Source organism: Lampris incognitus, chromosome 3 (assembly GCF_029633865.1).
Source record: "Lampris incognitus isolate fLamInc1 chromosome 3, fLamInc1.hap2, whole genome shotgun sequence".
NCBI classification, from domain to species: Eukaryota; Metazoa; Chordata; class Actinopteri; order Lampriformes; family Lampridae; genus Lampris; species Lampris incognitus.
In genome coordinates, this window is record NC_079213.1 from 8,547,257 (window position 1) to 8,568,687 (window position 21,431).

Here is a 21,431-nt window from a genome sequence, read left to right on the forward strand (position 1 = left end):
CGTACCAAACCAGCAGTTATGAGAGCAGTTACGCAAACCAGACCAGGACGCGTGAGATAACGGACGCGTGTCAGGGACTGTACTGAATCCTCCTTTTTTGTCCTTTTCTCTCCCCCGTGTCTCCCCTCAGTTGACCCTAGCTCCACCCTTTCACAATCCAGTTCGGCGTTTTCACCCACTCCTTTTCTTTGGCTTTTTGTTCCCCATCCCCCAATGACAGGGTCTCATGCCAGTGTTTTAGACAAAACATCCTTTAATTGAGTTTGTATGCATCCACACGAACAACTGCAAACACACGCGCGCACACGCGCACACACACACACACACACACACACACACACACACACACACGAGACATACTCATGTAATGTGTGTACCTGCACACTACATCTGCACTCAGTCACCGTTTGTGTTAATTGCAAAGGTGACCACAAAACTGTTTTAAACCTCAACGGCGTCCAGTCTCAGTCTTCACCGGACACCCCGGGGGTAAACACTGACATTTTAATCACATGGTGGGGACGGGGGGGGGGGTTCAGAGTCCCTGTAGACAACGTCTCTCTCCGTTTCTTTTGTGCCCCCCAACATTGCAGACGACCCCCCCCCCGGGCCGTTGTCTGTACACCGCCCGTTGCCGTGCGACGACGGCTGGACGCGGATCAGAGCGGAGCGTTTCCCACCAAGTTCATTGGAAGCTGTTCTTCCCCTCTCGGCTGCGGGACGGCGCTCCGTGACCTCCTGCAGTGTGTTTGTGGGAGGAATTGAAACGACAAGTAAATGAGGACATTCTCACCTCATGGCGAAGGTAACCGACTGCTAAGTAAGTGTGCACATAACGCAGGGGGGTATTTGCTTTCCAAAGACTACCACCACGTGCCTCCTCCCATACACGTGGAGTCGCCAGCCGCTTCTTTTCCCCTGACAGTGAGGAGTTTCACCAGGGGGACGTAGCGCGTGGGAGGATCACGCTATTCCCCCCCCCCGAACAGGCGCCCCGACCGACCAGAGGAGGCTCCAGTGCAGCGACCAGGACACATACCCACATCCGGTTCCCCACCCACAGACAACTGTGTCCGTAGGGACGCCCGACCAAGCCGGAGGTAACACGGGGATTCGAACCGGCGATCCCCGTGTTGTTAGGCAACGGAATAGACCGCCACGCTACCCGGACGCCCCACTTAGAGAGTCTTGAAAGGCCCAACAGGTAATTACTCGAATATAAATCAAACCATCAAGAGGCTATCGCACATTTGATACATTAAATCCATAATGGGCAACGTGTTGTGTTTGCATGAGAGTAGGTGTAACAGAAAAACAAGCACTTACATAAGATACAGTGCACAGGATCACGGAGTAGAGTGTGAGGCCCCTACTGGGGCCCAGTGTAAACAAATGTGTTCGGGCGTAGGTGAGGGTGCAGGACTGACGCTGGATTTCACCTGGCTTTGAATACGACATTTTCCAGCCAGAGGTTCAAAAAATGGCTTCAGTGGCCCGTGGAGCACAGAATGTGAGATAAACAAGTGGGCGGGCGAGGAGCCAGTAAGGAAGCTAAACAGCCTCATCCTGTGTTACCGATGACAGAAGAACTCTGCCCTGCGCTTGTACAGTTCACGTTTGTAGGAAAGGTTTGGTGTAAAACTTCCACTTTCGGATTCCTGCCCGAGAGACTATCCTGTCATCGCAGACGAGCTGCAAGGAAGACCGGAAGACTAACTTTGGGTCACCTCGTCTGCTGTTCCCCTCAGATACTGCCGCGCCGTTCGAGCTAGCTAGCTAGCTGTCTGTCTGTCTGTCTGTCTGTCTGAACGCCAAAGGGGAAAAAAAATATGAAGCTCTTCAGCTGTACGGGGGATTACCTTCTCCAGAAGAAGCCGAGGCCTGTCAGAGCACACCCGATCACCAGCGCTCCCGTAACGCTCAACCCTGAATCACAAGAAACACAGACAGGAAGGAGTCACTACATTCATATATCTGCCTTTACACTTGCACCTTTGCCAAGAGCGACTGACAAGAATGCGAATACTTCATTAGTCCCCAGAGGGGAACTCGGGTCCTATTACGGACACTGAGGGAGGAGCTGTAAAGTTTGATGGCCACAGGCAGGGACGACCTCCTGTGGCCATCTGTAGTGCATTTCAGCAGAATGAGTCTATCGTTTAAAAGTACTCCTGTGCCCAACCAGCATGCCACGGAGCGGGTGGGAGACATTGTCCCCGACGGCACATAACTTCAACAGCGTCCTCCTCAGAAACCGCCGCCGGAGAGTCCAGCTCCGCCCCCACAACGTCAGCGGCCTCGCGGGTCAGTTTATTGAACTTGTTTGCATCCGCTACCCTCAGCCTGCCGCCCCAGCAGCAAACAGGAGGGCGCTGGCCACCACAGACTCACACCACATCCTAACCATTGTCTGGCAGATCTTGAAGGACCTCAGCCTCCTCAAAAAGTAGAGACGGCTCTGTCCCTTCTTGTAGAGGGCATCAGTGTTCTTAGCCCGGTCCAGGTTATTGTCTATATGCACCCCCAGGTACTTGTCATATCCACAGTGTCCACACTGACCCCCTGGATGGGAACGGGGTCACTGGTGTTATGTCCCAAGAGACTCAGTAATCCATCCATCCATTATCCAAACTGCTTATCCTGCTCAGAGTCGCGGGGACACTGGAGCCTGTCCCAGCAGTCGCTGGGCGGCATGCGGGGAGACACCCTGGACAGGCCGCCAGTCCAGCACAGGGCCCACACATTCACGCCTAGGGACAATTTAGGACCTTGTTGCTGTGAGGCAACCATGCTAACCACTGCGCCACCACGCCGCAGAGTCAGTTAATTAGCAGATAAATATGAATGGTACCAACTGGCATCCGAGCACTAAATAGTAATCGTAGTAGTATTATAGTAGTGTGATATGAAGTAGTAGTAGTAGTTGCAGCAGTGGTGGTCCTACATTGGCTACTATATGAAGTAGTATTAGCACATTTACCACATAGTAATCATATCATAGCCAACGGTACATGTCATGTTGAGAGCATACGTGTGTCTGAGATCATTAAGAGGTGGTGAATAGGTGAATGCAAGAACAAAGTACATTTACATCAGTATAACGGACACGAGAACACCAAATGTCAGGTGCAGGTAGAAGGAGGACACAATATCCATCCATCCATTATCCAAACCGCTTATCCTGCTCAGGGTTGCGGGGATGCTGGAGCCTATCCCAGCAGTCATTGGGCGGCAGGTGGGAGGGGGGGGGCGCACACTGGGCAGGCCGCCAGGCCATCATAGAGGACACAATAATGGAGGTGGAAAAAAAAACTGTGAAGAGCTGCACGGTGTTACACCGCAGAACAACCCAAACTCTGTGTGCACACATCCAACAGTGTCTCCATTCTATCCATAGACTCGGAGTCTATGGAGCGAAGAGCAACATCGTGCCCCCGTTTCACAGATCCAGTATGGAGTCTGTGCTGCACTACTGCATCGCCACCTGGTTTGGCAACCGGTCAGCGCAGACCAAAGACCTGGCTCCAACGTGTGATCAGGCAAGGCCCTCAGAATCATATCTGACCCCTCTCTTGTCCTGAACTTTGAGTATCAACCCATGCCCTCCGGTAGGCGCTATAAGCTAATCAAATGCAGACTGAATAGGTACTAACAGTTGTCCCCCTGTCCATCAAGCTGATTAACGGGTAAGATGTAATGCCTCTGATGAGACCGTGAATCTTTTTTCTTTTTTCTTTTGGTCTATGTCTCAAATGTTATATAAGCAGCACTTTATGTCCAAGGTCCAACCAAAGCAACGTTCCCCTCCGGCGACAGTAAAGTTTATCTGGTCTTATCTTAGCATAGTTTAAAAGACTTATTGACAGAACGCTGGTGTGGTTGATTACACGAGGAACAGGTAAATGAGGTAAACAGCGGGTATGAATTTATTTGAACAATTCGTTTTAGCAAGATTTGACTGCTCACCAGAGACGACAGGATGTGATGACCACAGATCCGCCTGCGAGGTGGTGTTATCAGACGAGATCGCCCCTGCCAGCGTGGAGGCAAACGTGACAGAAGCTGCCGGTGGGGTCACTCCAGGGGGCCCTGCTCCAGGGGGCTCTGCTTCAGGAGGCCCTGCTCCAGGGGGCCCTGCTTCAGGAGGCCCTGCTCCAGGAGGCCCTGCTTCAGCGGAGCAAAACACACAGAAAAGGTCCATCATACATGTAAAACAACGAGTCGGTGCAGTTTGCACAAGACAGGCCGTGAAGCATTATGACAGCGGAGGCTTTATAGGTGCTACTATATACGACATTCAGCACCAGCGTCTCAGACCAACACCCCCCCCCCTTATTTCGTTCGGTTCAGCTGGAGTGTTGACTTTTACAGTATGCAGGTATTTTTGTTAGCATTAGCAACTTAGCAAGGAGCTATTTCTCCGATCTGCCGAGTGACCTAAATCCATGTAATGCAGTTATTGGTTTGCTAGCTGCCATGCTAACGCTAGCTACCGCGCATGTACTAACACGCATGCGCGGCCGAACCGGCTCCCAAAAACAACTACGAGAGAGAAGCCTGTACGCATGCTCAGTGACCCAGGGGAGAAAAATCACGGAAGGTTGACTCAGTCGCGTCTAGATGAGCGATGAAATCTCGATGAAGTCATTCAACCGTCTTTGAAAGATGAGCGAAACTCGGATCGTAATTTGTGATACCGGGCTGTAAAGATAAAATGGACTTGGCTTGATGACAACACACAGAGGGAGCGTGACGTCATGCTCTGCGCAAGACTCCTTCCCCAAGGCGCATCAGAAACTGCTGCGATCTGCCCACATTCAAGCCATTAATCAGGACTCACCTCCTCAGACATGCTTTCATCTGTGATATGTGTGATTTATGTGTTTGTTTTTCTTCCCCTTTTGCATGCGGCTACTGCCGGCCTCGTGTGTGGCTGCCGCTTCTCCCTCTCATAGCCCCCCTTCCCATCCGCCCCTGTAGGTCTGTGTTATGTTTATCTGTTGTCTTGTTTCACCCCGTATTTAATTTATTATTGTAAACTACTAATAAGACACGTTAGCCCCTGGCTAACGGGTCTGACCCTTTAGCCGAGCGGTTGGTGACGTCGCCTTGTGGTGCAGTACACCCCGTATCGAATCCCGCACCGAGCAAGAAAATGACCGGTTACATTATTGTTATTATTATTATTAGACGCCATTACTACACCATCTCTACGTAGCAAATAGTCGTTTGCTTTAATAGCACTGTGGGGGCAATTCATATTTGATGTTTGCTCACTTTTGATCTTTCACCATGTATGACCTATACCATGTTAACTTTATTTTACATTGCTTAGATAGATGCTTAAAGTCCATGTGTCATAGAGCAAAGGTAGTCTTATAAGGCGTCTTCTTGCGGTGCACAAATGAAGGCCTGTTGTTAACTGTTGGCTGATAGCAGAGGAACGTATGGGAGACTCACTGAGTGCAGCAAGTCTGTACACACTAACTGGAGAAATGGCTTTGGTGGGATGACAGCTGGAAGACATGAGACAAGGAGGGGAAGGACAGACAACTGCCCTGTGAGAGAGACCGTTGATTAGGGGCGCGCTCAAGCACCTGGGTTTGAGTGCGTCTGTTCATTGAACATATTGTAGTGAATTCGGGGGACAACGCAACCACAGGAACTGCCGCGGCCGGGACGCGAACCCGTATCGCCCGCACCGCAGGAAGCATCGCTAACCGCTAGACTAACGGGTCATACCCGCGAGCCAGTGGCCAGCGTGTCTTCTTATCCATGCACGTTACGATATATTAAAATCATGTGACAATACTGTAAGAGATTTTTGTCTCGCTCCTCATTTAATGTCAGAGTGGAACGGAATAATTGCCACGACAGCACCTTTAGATTACAGGTGATTCGTTACACAGAAACAACCGAGTGTTATATCGTTCAGATTCAGCATTCAGAAAACGCTGTTAATCCCAAGGGGGGGTCGTTTCTGTCACAGTTGCGCCAAACGCTCAACTCAATCAAATAACCAGGGGAGAGAAAATAAGACTAGAAAACGGAAGATCGGGGCACAAGGAGACGTGTTCGTCGCTCTGGGAACTGCTAGTTGACAGAGATGGATCTATATAGTGTAAGGTGCATGGATAACAAGACACGCTGGCCGCTAGCTAACGGGTCTGACCTCGTAGCCGAGCGGTCAGCGATGTCTCCTGCGGCGCGAGCGACACGGGTTCGCTTCCCGGCCGCGGCAGTTCCTGTGGTTGCGTTGTCTCCCGAATTCGCTACAATGTTATAAGTCAAGGTTCCCATAAACTCACAGACATAGACCTGCGGTGGGGTTATACTGACGCCGTCATCTTCTCAACTCAATCCACAATAACGACAGATCAGAATGTTTGTAAACAAAGAGCGCCAAGCTGCTTCCGGGTGGATTCTAGTGGCTTGGTAGTCCCTAGTACATAACGGTTAGATGGCACTAGTAGTTGAACAGGCAAATTAATTTTCAGAATGCCGAAATCGTGCTGTGTGTGCGGCTGTAATGCCAAAATGTACCCCGGCAAACAAGTTTTTAGGCTTTTTCCGTTTTCCATCAGATAAATCTAAATCTACCATGCAAAGTCTGAGGGTACAGGGGGTAAAACGGACGAAGAGCACTGCTAACGTCACAAAGTTAGTGAAATGGCCAGGAGGACTTGCTGGTGCTGAACTGGGAGGAGGATGGGAACCGTCCATTCATGACCGGATTTGTGGGAGACATTTTATTACAGGTACAAATGAGCATTGTTGCCGTGGTGTAGTGGGAGATTGTGTATCCGTTTCACCCGCTAGCTAACGTTCACTACATTTTACATCAGTCAAAGTAATCGCGTCATTACAAATGAAAACAATATATAATTGTAAATTACTAATAATAGTCGCTAGCTAACGGGTCTGACCCTTTAGCCGAGCGGTTAGTGATGTCGCCTTGTGGCGCAATACACCCCGTATCGAATCCCGCACCGGGCAAGAAAATAACCGGTTACACTAAGTTACCCATATTCTAGATGGCGGTTATCGGTAACAAAACTGACCCCTCTATGAAGCCTATGTTGCTGTTAATATGAGACTAACTTTCCCAGATAGCTAATGTTAGTTAGCTCCATTGCTCGCTACATTAAGTTGAGGACCAAGGGCTTTGCCGCCATATCTGACATTTAAAATGTGGGCTCTTGTTTCAGGTCTCCACGCCACAGGGGTAACCAACCCACAGGCACTTCCGGCTTTGCCACTCCCGTTACATCAACGAGTGTGCGCCCCATCTCTCCTAACTGGAGAGAACCGGCCATGTTTGAGTCCTTTCACCTCGTCTCCCCTACTGATCCACAGTCAGTGGTGGGCAGTGGGCGCGGTTGTAGGCGTGGGCGGGTCGCCGAGTGTGAAGCTGCGCGCCCATATTTTCGGTCTCAAGCGAGGGGGAGAAAGAGCTAAATGTGAGGAGGAAAGTGAGCAAAATGTTAGCCTAATGTAACCGGTTATTTTCTTGCCCGGTGCGGGATTCGATACGGGGTGTACTGCACCACAAGGCGATATCACTAACCGCTCGGCTAAAGGGGTCAGACCCGTTAGCTAGGGACTAACGTGTCTTATTAGTAGTTTACAGTCGTCACCCTCCCCGCTTTGTTCTTCCCGCGCTCCGAAGAGACTTCTGAGGATCTGCACACTTCCGGATCCCGCCGCCGCCACCACCAATGTAACCGGTTATTTTCTTGCCCGGTGCGGGATTCGATCCGGGGTGTACTGCACCACAAGGCAGCATCACTAACCGCTCGGCTAAAGGGTCAGACCTGTTAGCTAGGAGCTAACGTGTCTTATTAGTAGTTTACACTGACTTAACGTTTACATTCGGCACCCCATACAGTAACCACCAAGTCAACTTATCCAGCCACCTCTCAAGCTTTTAATTATTATTTTTTAAAATGCTGTGTTCACTTAAGTGTCCCTTTAAGTGCGTTCCCTCGAAAATCACTCACCCTCTGTTGTCTTCCCAGACGTCGGTGATTTAGTGGAAGTGCCTGATGAAACTGCGGGGACGCCATAAAGACACATTTTGTTGATCACATGTCGGAGTGCGACTTACAACTACTTAAACACACACGCACGCACGCACGCGCGCGCGCACGCACGCGCGCACCCACACACACACTCACTTTCCCCTTGGACCGTGGTGCTTGTCTGTTGAGATGGCCGGTTCTTTGGGTCTGCTGTGATACAGAGAAGAAGAAGACGTTTATATTTCCATCATGGAAACACGGTTACTCTCATCAGGAGGAAAATAAACAGTCATGCGTTTGAATTGGCCACCTATGGGGCCGTGCGTATAATTCGGCAGGCCCTGGGAGCCAGTGGCGCCCCCCAGACACGTTTCATAGGGGTGACCAAATGGGGCCACTGCAAATCTTGCGGTGGCCCACCAAAACCAAAAGCCATGAGTGCCTTTCAGGAAGTGCGTCACGCTGTTGCAGTATTCTGTGTAGGCTAGCTGAGAACTGTCAAGTTAAAGCATCGCACACTGCAAAACGCTGGCTCCTTATTTTTCACATTTCGAGTGTCAATGTGTCATGCATCTATATATATTGTAACGGGTTAGACGATTCCCTGTTACATTGTGTCTGTCCAGAAATGAAAAATGAAAATATCAGATAGAAGCGTATCGTGCATAATCAGAAGCATATTCTGCACATGCAACTCGTGGCTGGGGGGGGGGCAGCGGGGTGGCCAGGGATAGTATCAGGGTTGGCCACCCCTTGGGGGCGCCACTGCTGGGAGCAAATAACCCCGCTGTAAGGCACTCCTCCTCTTAGATTTGCATGTACAGGTTTTACATTTCACATCAGAGCTTTTTTTTCTTTCTTTTTTCTTTCCAAACGTCAAGGAACAAAATGGGCCCCTCTTACGTATGCAGACGAGATTGGGTGTCGACCACTGCGGACCGCCCTTGCTGTCTTTGCACTTGGTGAGGTTGGAGGTCCCCGCCTGCCTCACGTAGCCTTCCATACACGTGTAGCGGTATTTGCTCTCATAGCCGCAGCAGTGCACCGCATCCGGAGGGAGAGTCCAATTCCACGGTGGAGGCCGGGCACAAGGACAACGGCAGTGACCTGCAAGAGGACAGGCCCTCATCACATTGCGGAGATTCAAAAGGCGCCCGGACAGTTGAGGATGGCCCGTTTTTTTAGATCGCGGTCACCCCACCGCGGTCCGCGCGTTAAATTCGACTGCGCATCTCCGTTGTACTTTACGGTAGCCCGATTGTCACGCGCCTACGGGGGGGGGGGCGAAAGGAATTCTGTCGGCGCGTTCGATGAAAGACATTTCAAAATCAAGAGAATTGGCTTTCTGTAACTTCAGTGAACATAATCTGGCCAGGTCTAATTCACGTAAAATAACCCGTCTGCCCCTCGAAGGGGGTTAAAATGATTTTATTGTACAGCCAAATCATAATATCCCCCCCCCTTTTTTTTAACCCATGACGTTATATCAAAAGGTTTTCACCACATGCCACCTAGAGTCTTTAAGACCGGCTTCCCAGGTATCAATGGCAGTAATTTCATGCTTTTTAATGTAGCAATCTGGAACTATGGGATGGCACAAAAAACCCCCCTGCAAAATAGCCATTACTCAAGCAACAAGTAAAGAAACTTTTAAAAAGCAGCTTCAGAGGTTATTCTTGCGTACAGACATACACACTGTCTAAAATGTCTAATACATAACTTTTTATATTTTTATTCTGAAGTATGTAGCTCAAAGCAGTTGGTAGGAGCAGTCCGTGGTCGATGCTACTGTAAGTGTGTGTGTGGGTGGGTGGGTGGGGGGGGATATGTGTTTGGCTTCTCTAATACTGCTGGTTTATTTGAGGTGGGTGGGTGGGATGGGGTGGGGGGTGAATTGACGCAATTGTGTTTATCTATGTATGCACGCATGTGAAAGCATGTGTATACATGGGTGTTGTCGTAGGAAGCTTTTAACGTGGACCCCAGGAAGAGTGGCTGTTGCCTTGCGCAACAGCGAATGGGGAGCTAAATAAACACAGACAAAAATACAGAACGCTCTGTTGACAATGTGAGACGATGCGTTCTTCCGGGTATTGCTCAATATCTCCAGCGCAGAGTGCGCCAAATCAACAGCTGGGCTTTATGACCCAAATTAATTAATGTTGTACAGTAAACTACCCTCAGCTGATTACTCCATAACTGTACACTAACGATGCAATTCATAATAATAAAGCAACGTCAGCCCCCTTTAATAGGACTTCTCTTGTTTATTTTTTCCCACAGTGCTTTAAAGTGAATTTTCTGTCCATCACGAACCAGAGGGGGGGGGGGGGGAGCCCGGCAAAGGCTGTTGTTTATGCTTTTGATTCAAACAATAAAGGTAATAAAGCTGTAACAATAAAAGATGGATCGGGCGATGGTAGCAGCTACCGTCGGTACACTTTACCGCGAAGTAGAAGAGGAGGCTGCGGATCTGAACTCTCCTATTAGCCTCCTATTAAGGGCTGATTGCACTCCCCTGGGGAATACCATTGTCTGTTTCATAATCCTTAGATACTTCCGCTCAAACCTTGACTAAAGGTTTCCTGCCTGTTAAAACGTCCACATGTCAATTACGTCCTCCCTCCAATACCCATTTCACTTAATTTGATAAGCAACTCTCCCCTCCTCATAGAGTCATATGCCTTTTCGATGTCAAAATATACTATTGCCATCATCTTCATTGTCTTTTCCACCTCACAACTTACCCTTACTAGAGCATCTATTGCGGAGCGTCCTTTGCGAAATCCACTCTGAAAATTACTCAAAACTCTCTTTGTTCCAGTACATGTGCCTCACGCAGGCTAATAAGGGAAAAAAAATGAAATATCGTGATAGTTACAAAACATATTCTTTTGTTTTTTTAACTATAATTTGTTAAGATTGTTGTAAAAAAATCATCATAATAAAAAACATTATGGTAAACTTGTTTTATCAATGAAAGGCATGCCCTATTCAGGACGGCTTGCTCCCAAAGCCAGCATCGTGAATGCAGGCGGCTGAGGCAGAGTCTGCGCGTGCCTCTCTCTGGCGTGTGGAACGAAAACAAACGTTTCGGAGTTTTGCGCATGCGTAGTCCGTTCTTACAGCGTCAGCGATGAGGCGCGCGGCTAACCTGCCTCGCGTTTTGTGAGCGGATGTGTTTTGACCCTCTGGCTTGCCGCCTTCTGCTGTTCGCGCGCGTAACGTTCTCGCTAGTTATTATTTCAGTCTAATTTCACCTGTCAAAATAGATATGACATACTCAAAAAGATTCTCAACATTTGCTTTTGAGGAAAAAAAAGGAATGGGATGGCAAATGGGAAGCCAGCACCTGACCTGACGGATCTCACCCAAAGGAAAGGACAGAAGATGATCCGGACTTTTCAAAGGGAACGGTGTCAGGAGAAGGACTGGCTTTGTGGCTGTGGCCAGGCTAGCAAGCTGTTCTGCTCCCCGTGTCTACGGATCTCCGACCAGCGACAGCGTGTGGGGGAAAGGGGGGTTACTGCCACTTGAACAGTTTACCAAGGGCTTTGCTGAAGCACTGTAACAGCCAGAGTCTGGTAAATGTGGTATTGCTGCAATACTGAGTAGCGCCACAAGGCGGTGCCTCCTTTTGTTTTGGTGTGTTGCACTAAGAGCTGAGAGTTGTACACGCGGAGCCGCCATGTTTACGTGCTCCGACCGACAGCCACAAAAAGGACTCTCATCAGTAACGAGTTGGTGCAGGTTACGCTATCTATGTTCCACTGCTCATGTATGATTAGTGAATGTAGTGCCGTGGAGACCTGGCGTTGCATGGTCGATGTTAAGTACTGTAACCTGATTGGGTAATTAGACACGCTGGCCGCTGGCTGGCGGGTCTGACCCCTTAGTCGAGCGGTCAGCGATGTCTCCTGCGGTGCGGGCGATACGGGTTCGCTTCCCGGCCGCGGCAGTCCCTGTGGTCGCGTTGTCCCCCGAATTCGCTACATTGGTGTCAGAAGTGGGATGGGGCGACCGGAAGGCCATCGGAGGCGTCTCTCTCGGAGCGCGGGAATAACAAGCGCGAGGGCGCGCTCCGGGAGAGAGTGACGACTGTAAACTACTAACAAGACACGTTAGTCCCCAGCTAACGGGTCTGACCCTTTAGCCGAGCGGTTAGTGGTGTCGCCTTGTGGTGCAGCATACCCCGTATCGAATCCCGCACCGGGCAAGAAAATAACCGGTTTCAGTAGTTTTGCGGTATGTCGGCAGTACCGGTGGTGAAGTAGAAGAAGCCTTTTGGGGTTTTGACGACGTGAGTAATGACAGGCGGGCACAGGGAATATCAGCACATGTCTTGAACGTATTACAGAAATATGAGCGTGTAGTGGTTATGGGGTTACACAATACCCCTTACTGAGCTAGTAGGAACGTTGGTTTACCGCTGCTGTTTCCTCGGTTCGGGTTTACCGTGACGCACTTCCGCTGCGCGGGTTTTTGTTGTTGTTGTTGTAATGGTGGAAGGAATAAACGGTGCACGTTGTGTAGCCGAAAGAGAAAGTTGTCACGACTCCTGCTTGAGCTCCTCTACAAGGTGTCTTGAGAAGTTGGTCGCACAAACCTGTGATGGAGCTGCAGTGATGGCCCCTGAGCTCAACGGGGTACAGGCAGAAATCAGAGAAGAAGCACCAGAAGCTATATGTATGCACTGCTGTGCGCATAAATTGAATTTGGTCCTTTCACCATCTGCAAAATTCGTTGCCGAATGTAACGTATTTTTCACGACTGTCGAAGGGCGCTCGTCATTTTTCAGCAAGTCTACCAACCGCACACGTCTGCGGGGGGAAGTTGTAAAACGCCGCATCCCGAGAGCATCATGTATACTAGTTCACTGCCTCCCCGGCCACGGACCTCACTGCACGTTACTGGGAGAGTGCCTTTCAACACACAGCAGAGAGTCCTTGCTGTTTGCAGGGCATGGTCTGCAAGAAGGTGTCCCTCTTTGTCTGTCTTGTGACCCGTCTATGTAGTTTGACTTGTTTTGTGTTTTTTTGCTGCGCGGCAATAACATTGTAACCGGTTATTTTCTTGTCCGATTCGATACGGGGTGTACTGCACCACAAGGCGACGTCACTAACCGCTCGGCTAAAGGGTCAGACCCGTTAGCTAGGGACTAACGTGTCTTATTGGTAGTTTACAGTCGTCACCCTCTCCGGAAGCGCGCCCTCGCGCTTGTTATTCCCGCGGTCCGAAGAGACTTCTGAGGATCTGCACACTTCCGGATCCCACCAATGTAACCGGTTATTTTGTTGCCGGGTGCGGGATTCGATACGAAGTGTACTGCACCACAAGGCGACATCACTACCCGCTCGGCTGAAGGGTCGGACCCGTTAGCTAGGGACTAACGTGTCTTATTGGTAGTTTACAGTCGTCACCCTCCCCGGAAGCGCGCCCTCGCGCTTGTTATTCCCGCGCTCCGAAGAGACTTCTGAGGATCTGCACACTTCCGGATCCCACCAATGTATCCGGTTATTTTCTTGCCCGGTGCGGGATTCGATACGAGGTGTACCGCACCACAAGGCGACATCACTACCCGCTCGGCTAAAGGGTCAGACCCGTTAGCTGGGTATTGTATTTAGAAATCACGTCAGGACACAGCGCTGTCGCTCGACACAACCTCTCCGTGGCATTCTTTATTTAGACCGACACAGCATCACAGGCAGACCCGATCAAACAACCCAGAGCCCGCAGGCATCACCAATCGACCCCAGCACAATAGAACAGCACCAAATCAAATGCAGCACTGTCGATGTGTGCAGACATAACACGGGGGCCTAACGTGCCTTATTAGTAGTTTACAACATCAATCCACGTGGTTTCTGGAAGTAATTTACGGTCAAACACGTGGATTTTTGGCGTTTCGAGGTCTGTTCTGTGCGTTGGTTGAGTGCATAAGGGAGTGGTGGCGAGTCAATACAGCGCAGACTAGTACACACACACACACTCACACACACACGTGGCGTTCACGATACACAAAAGACGTTAATTAAAGCAAATGTTGTGAGTCACTACTTGACCCTTAATTGGTTCTGCGGTCAGATGCAAACAGACACGGTGCTTTGCTGCACAGCACAAGAACACAGTAGCAGGCTTCTCTAAGAGACACGTGGCTCACTTAAAACTAAACGAGGCTCTATTTCTCTCCCCACGAAAAATATCCCTTTATCTCAGCCTCTTAGAATAATATCCGCTCGAGAAAAACCGGTTTTAGCCCCTCCAACAGATGACTCCAACCGCCCCCCCCTTTTTTTTTGCAAAAATCTACCAAGACAAACAAGTTTTCATTGACTTGACTTGGCCTCGTGACAAAAACCTAACGATGATAATCACATAACTTCACGATATCAGAAATGTGCATAAGAGTAATAGAAATAGAATTAGAAATGGTGATAGCTACCCATCTCTCTCTCTCTCTCTCTCTCTCTCTCTCTCTCTCTCTCTCTCTCTCTCTCTCTCTCTCTCTCTCTCTCTCTCTCTCTGTGCTCCAACTATAATTAAGACCGATTTGATGTCGATGACCAATCAATGGCTGCAACAGCTTTATGTTGTCCCATACTAATCATTTTGTTCTGTTCTATCTTTCAGACAAGATCACAAAAAGTTTCAATCAACAAAACAAAATCAAAAAACACTTTTCGGCTAAATTGTCCAACCAAAGTCTTTTCGTTGTGAGGTGATTGATTTTTTAAAAAAATTTTTTTTGTGGATTGTTGAGGAGGGCACGTCACTAACCTTTAGCCGAGCCGTCCGCCGTCCCGTCCAGAGAGAAGAGGAGAAATACGAGACACCTACAGATCAGAGACATAGCGCTGAGATCCGTCTCAGCCGACTGGCTGTTGGTTTGTCATTCACACCAGGACCGAGAAAAACGACCATCGTTGCCGCTGTGCGCTTGTTCGCGGCACGTCGGTTTCACTTTCTCTCACTCACCCGAGGCAGCAGAAAACCACCGTCAACGGAGGAAGGAGCGGCGCGCATGCGCACACGCACGGACACGGCGAGATTCCTCACACGCTTCTAACATACACGCGCTGCATGCGCATGGCTGCACGTTGTGGTTCTGTTACTCTTGTCTGCGCTGCGCATTCCGATGTTTTCCGCGTGAAGCCAGGGACGGATTAAACCAACCTGGGGCCCGGGGCACAATAATTCACGAGGCCCCCCTCTAACAACGCCAGAGAGTCTGAGCGCAATTTTACCAAGCAGTTTTGATTGGTCATGTGACTTACAGTAATCACCGGAAACAACGCAACGCATGTGATATTATTCAAGGACCTACAAAACGTTACATTATTATTAGTGTAAACTACTAATAAGACACGTTAGCCCCTAGCAAACGGGTCTGACACGTTAGCCGAGTGGTTAGGGATGTCGCCTTGTGGTGTAGTACACTCCGTATCGAATCCCGCACCGGGCAAGAAAATAACCGGTTACATTGGTGGCAGCGGTGGGATCCGGAAGTGTGCAGATCCTCAGAAGTCTCTTCGGAGCGCGGAATGACAAAGCACGAGGGCACGCTTCCGAGAGAGGGTGACGACTGTAAACTACTAATAAGACACGTTAGTCCCTAGCTAACGAGTCTGACCCTTTAGCCGAGCGCTTAGTGACGTCGCCTTGTGGTGCAGTACACCTCGTATCGAATCCCGCACCGGGCAAGAAAATGACCGGTTACATTGTTATTATTATTTCACCCGTCACCAGCACTAACTGCTAAGGCGCGCAAACGTCACGTTAACGTTACCTCCCGGAATGCATTGGATATGTAAGGGATAATGTACAGTGAGCCGGTTATTATTACGAAATAAACCCCGACAGGGTGATGCAGGACCCCGGCGCGAAGCGGAGGGGTCTTGAATCACCCTAATGATTGTTGCTTTTGTTTGTATGTGTAGCCTATAACATTTAATTGTACATTGGTGCTAATGAATCCATATTTGAAATAATACAGGAATATTTTTGGCATACAATTGGAAAAAAGTGTTGTAGCGAATTCTGGGGACAATGCAACCACAGGAACTGCCGCGGCCGGGAAGCGAACCCGTATCGCCCGCACCGCAGGAGACATCGCTAACCGCTCGACTGAAGGGTCAGACCCGCCAGCCGGCGGCCAGCGTGTCTTCTTATCCATGCACGTTACAATATTTTGCCACCATGATTGAGAATTCTAGTGAAATCATGTTTTATATAAACCCTGGTAATCGACATTACCTCTTGTAATGATTATTTATAGAAGGGGTAATCATTGGGCGGATTTCAGAGGACGTAATTTCGCTAATCTTGGGGGGCCCCAGAAGGGCGGGGCCCCCAGTCGGCCCGTGCATTAATCCGTCCATGCGTGAAGCTTTTCTGCAGCCCAGTCGCGGGACTGCTTTGTAATTTGGACCGCACGCGCGCGCTGCCAAAGAAACTGAAGTTTTTGGGTTTTTTTCCCTTTCTCCCCGGCCGGCTCTGTGCGTAACTGTAGCAAAGAGCTTCGATAACAAGCGTTATCTAAGGTCTTTGACTGTAATCCACTGACTTCCGGTTTCTACTGCAGCGGTCATACCAGTTTCCTGTTGGCGTTTGTTATTGACAATGGCGTATTTTTCGCGATGCCTGCAAGATTTACCATGGATAAATGTCAACGACATGCACAGAATTGTCAACAGACTTTCACCTGCACCTACCAGCAAACGGGTGAAAAGTTTCAAGCTGTACATATCAAGTCACGTCCACAATTATGAGGACGTGACGGAATTGTGGACGTAACTTGATATTGAAGCGTTTCGATCCATAATGAGACCCGGAGACATGACGTCAAGTCGATCGTTTTTATTGCCCTTTTTTATTACACCCACGACTCGTACTAGCTGCTCGCCACGCATACCAAAACATGAAAACCCCCACTTCCTTTCAACTCCCGCTCAAAAACCACCCCCAAAAAGCCTACCCCCATTCGTTGCTAGTGTAACCGGTTATTTTCTTGCCCGGTGCGGGATTCGATATGGGGTGTACTGCACCACAAGGCGACATCAATAACCGCTCGGCTAAAGGGTCAGACCCGTTAGCTAGGGACTAATGTGTCTTATTAGTAGTTTACAGTCGTCACCCTCTCCCGGAAGCGCGCCCTCGCGCTTTGTTATTCCCGCGCTCTGAAGAGACTTCTGAGGATCTGCACACTTCCGGATCCCACCGCTGCCACCAATGTAACCGGTTATTTTCTTGCCCGGTGCGGGATTCGATACGAGGTGTACTGCACCACAAGGCGACATCACTAACCGCTCGGCTAAAGGGTCAGATCCGTTAGCTAGGGGCTAACGGGTCATATTAGTAGTTTACACTAGGTTACCAAATCCTGATATGCTATACATTGCGCCCCCCCTCCCTTTAAAGAAAGTGTTCGTCCCCGAATGTGACAGTTCTATGTAACAACAACATGAACTGATGGCCCTGGATCTCGGAACACGCCTGGCCTTTGGAACCTAGAAACAGAGAAGAGGGGGTGGGGGAATCAGGAACTCTTTCTTTGTTTTTCTGGAACTCCTTTTCTCTTTTCAGGAGCTCTTTTTCTTTTCTCAGGAACTCCTTTCTCTTTTAAGGAACTCTTTTTCCTCTTTCTTTTCGGGATCTTTTTTTTCCCCAGTCTGTTTCGTCATCAGCTATGCTTGCACAACAGTAGCACTGAGCTGGGTGCCACTGTCGCTTTGATCTTCTCAACTCAAAAGTCTTCTTTTCCTCCTCTCAACTGGCCCCTGCTGACACTTCGTCTTCTTCATCCATTTTTGCCCACATAGGCGCCTCTGTCTCCTCTCCACCTGAAGCTGCTGTCGCCCCTGCTTCGAAGTCTAGCTGGCTGTCGTCTGCCGTAGTATAGTGTCCTGAAGGTGTAGAGAGCCTGGCTCAACTTCTCTCCCTCCTCTGTATGGAGGTAGACGGTCTTGGTGCACCACCGCTTTCTTCCGCCGGCCATTTTTCTGTACCCGGTACAATACATCGGACAGGACTTCCAGTATAGTGCAGGGTCCCTCTCACGGACTCACCGGTTTGAGGCATCTTCCTCTCTGGCGTCGGGGGCAGTATAGCCACACACAGTCACCTGGCTGTTGCTTCTGTCTTTTGGATTCTCCTTGGATGTGGTGTCGAGCAAACTCGTGAACTCTCTCCGTCCGCTCCTGGATGCGCTGGACATACACGGTCCCTGCTTCACCCAGTTCTTCTCCCGGAGGCGCCCAAAAAGGAGCTCTGTCTGAGTGCACAGTATTTGGCTGAACATGATTGAAGCTGGAGTGCAACCGGTGCTTTGGTGCACTGCACTCTGATAAGCCATCATCAAAAACTGTAAGTAGTCACCCCAGTCACGCTGGTGCTTTTGGACGAAGAGTGACAGTTGCACCAGAGGGTGCGGTTGTACCGCTCGACCATCCCATCGCTCTGGGGGTGCAATGGCGTTATGCATGTCTTCTTGATGTGTAGTAGGCGACACATCTCTTTGACGACCCTGGTCGCTGTGGATTTCATGTGGATTTCACGACTCGCACTAGCTGCTCGCCGCGCAGACCAAAACATGAAAAGCCCCACTTCCTCTCAACTCCCGCTCAAAAACCACCCCGAAAAGCCCAACCCCATTCGTTGCTACATTGCCCCTCCCTTTAAAGAAAGCGTTCGTCCCCGAATGTGACAGTTCTATGTAACAGCAACATGAACTGATGGCCCTGGATCTCGGAACACGCCTGGCCATTGGAACCTAGAAACAGAGAAGAGGGGGTGGGGGGCAATCAAGAACTTTTTTTTGTGGAACTCTTTTTCTCTTTTCAGGAGCTCTTTTTCTTTTTTTTCCAGGAACTCTTTTTCTCTTTTCAGGTGCTCTTTTTTCCCCCCCGGAACTCTTTTCTCTTTTCAGGAACTCTTGTTCTTTTTTCTTCTTCCAGGAACTCTTTTCTGTTTTCAGGAGCTCTTTTTCTCTTTTTTTCTTTTTTTTCAAGGAACTCTTTTTCTCTTTTCAGGTGCTCTTTTTTACCCGGAACTCTTTTCTCTTTTCAAGAACTCTTTCGCTTTCTTTTCAGGATCTTTCTTTTGCTTTTTCAGTCTGTTTCGTCACCAGCTGTGCTTGCACAACAGTAGCACTGAGCTGGGTGCCACTGTCGCTTTGATCTTCTCAACTCAAAAGTCTTCTCCTTTTCCTCCTCCCAGCAACAATTAGTATAAATAGTAATCTGACCTGAAACATCAAAGAATAACAATCTGACCTAAACTATGACAACAGCTATAAAGATCAATCTGGCCTATTCACTGGCAGGAAATATAAATGACGCACAGTTTATGGTCAGGTTGCACCAGGCCTGGTTCCAGTTCAGAACCCTAGGCTGCTCCTGACTAAGAAAAATATTGTAACTACTCTGAATAAAAAGTCAAAGAAAAACCCTGAGTGAAATCTAAAGTCTGTGCAAAATATTAAAGCAAGGACATTTTACACGTTTGTGCTGATTTTAACCAAAGCTTAAGACGCTTTTTATACATCGCAAAGCTGGCTGACTCTCTGACGTTAGGGGGAAGGGAATTCCACTTTCCCACCACTTTTACTGGAAATGTCGATTGACCAAAAGTAGTCTTCCTAAACTGTGGTACCCAATCTCCCCTTGAAGATGCTCTGGCCCTGACCCTTACAGTTCTGTCACTGTCGGGAGAGGCCAGGCATGCTCTCGGGGTGGGGTGGGGGGCGAGTCCATGAATAATATTGAACATCAGGCATATATCTGAATAAAACAAAAAAACATCAAAATTAAGAAAGTTATATTTTTTCAGGATATGGCAGCGGTGAAATTCCGTTGGTTTTTTTTATCCAATATTTTTTAAAATCTGTTTATATAGAGAATATACTGGCTTGAGGGTGGTCACTCCTGCTTGGGACCAAGTGGTTATACGGTACGATAAATGAGGGGAAATCGTGGCATGTAGAAAAAGATTTGCGGCAGATGAAGACATTTGATGCCTGATGCTCTTAAAATTATTCAAATTGAACCTAACGTTCCTGGTTACCTTAATGACATGCTTTTTAAAAGACAAGTGCTTGTCCATTATGATGCCTAAATATTTTACACGTGTCACTTTATTAATAACGTCACCGTTTGATAAAATGTCCGGATCAACTGTATTGTTGGTCCTTGACGTAAAGTACATGCAGACTGTTTTGCTTACATTGAGAGTTAAGCACGTGTTTGTAAGCCAATCAGACACCTTACACATAGCAGCTGTTAATTTAGCTGCAACTTGCTCTTTTGATCTTGCATGAGTGAAGATGACCGTATCGTCGGCATACATTTGAATGTTTACATCTGGACAGGCTTGTGGAAGGTCCTTTATGTATACACTAAATAAAATTGGTCCTAGTATAGACCCTTGAGGGACCCCAGCTGTACAATATGTGTTTGCTGAACACTTGTCACCAATTTTAGTACACTGTTTTCTCTTATTTAAATAGGCCTCCATCCAGTCTAATGCATCAACGGAAAAGTTAAATCTTGAAATCTTTGAGAGTAGCCCGTCATGATTAACAGTGTCGAAGGCCTTTGTAAAATCCAAAAACACGGCTCCGACCACGCCACCATTGTCAAGATAACTTTTAATCTGCTCCACAAAATAACAGATCGCAGTTTCTGTCATCACTCGTCACAATTGACACCTCACTATAGTTTTACTCCTGGTACCATGTTTTGTTTGATGTTTTAAAATGAATGGACCGAGACCTTTTCCAAATTCACGCCAAAGCTTCTATTCATCCCACATGCCAGACTCTGTGTTTGTACCTTCTGACCTCTGACCTCAGCACGTCACTAGCCTGCAACGTAACATCTAGGATTCTGGGTGACGCAGTTCCTAGCAAAGGCCTATAACAACACATCTTCCCTTCTTAAAAAACCCAAGTCTTTCCTTCAGGATGAACAGCATGAAAGATCTTAAACTACAATAAACATGAACAACTTTTTTTCTGGGTAACGCAGTTCTTAACAAAGGCATATAACAATACACCAACCAGACTCCAACCCTGGGGGTCGTCCTCTGTGTGGAGTTTGCATGTTCTCCCCGTGTCTGTGTTGGTTTCCTCCGGGGGCTCCGGTTTCCTCCCACAGTCCAAAGACATGTAGGTCAGGTGACTCAGCCGTACTAAATTGTCCCTAGGTGTGAATGTGAATGTGTGTGTGTGTGTGTGTGTGTGTGTGTGTGTGTGTGTGTGTGTGTGTGTGTGTGTGTGTGTGTGTGTGAGTCGGCCATGTGATGGCCTGGCGGCCTGTCCAGGGTGTCTCCTTACCTGCCGCCCAATGACTGCTGGGATAGGCTCCAGCATCCCTGTGACCCTGACAGCAGGATAAGTGGTTTGGATAATGGATG

At 48.7% G+C, this 21,431-nt stretch overlaps 1 protein-coding gene across 3 annotated transcripts; it reads right to left on the reverse strand.

Annotated features, from left to right (window-relative positions):
* Positions 1–257: 257 nt before the first annotated feature.
* On the reverse strand, positions 258–15,014 carry il15ra (interleukin 15 receptor subunit alpha). 3 transcript variants are annotated; one of them, XM_056277891.1, is made up of 7 exons: positions 14,799–15,014; positions 8,925–9,128; positions 8,178–8,231; positions 8,001–8,051; positions 3,967–4,149; positions 1,860–1,926; positions 258–738 (listed from the first exon to the last, which is right to left on the reverse strand). In XM_056277891.1, exons 1-7 carry the CDS (start codon positions 14,869–14,871, stop codon positions 660–662), a joined length of 711 nt encoding a protein of 236 aa, XP_056133866.1. In that variant the 5' UTR covers positions 14,872–15,014; the 3' UTR covers positions 258–659. The 3 variants fall into 3 exon arrangements, with proteins under 3 accessions (XP_056133866.1, XP_056133865.1, XP_056133864.1); XM_056277890.1 differs by having other exon boundaries at positions 3,967–4,152; XM_056277889.1 differs by having other exon boundaries at positions 3,967–4,164.
* Between the last annotated feature and the right edge of the window lie 6,417 nt (positions 15,015–21,431).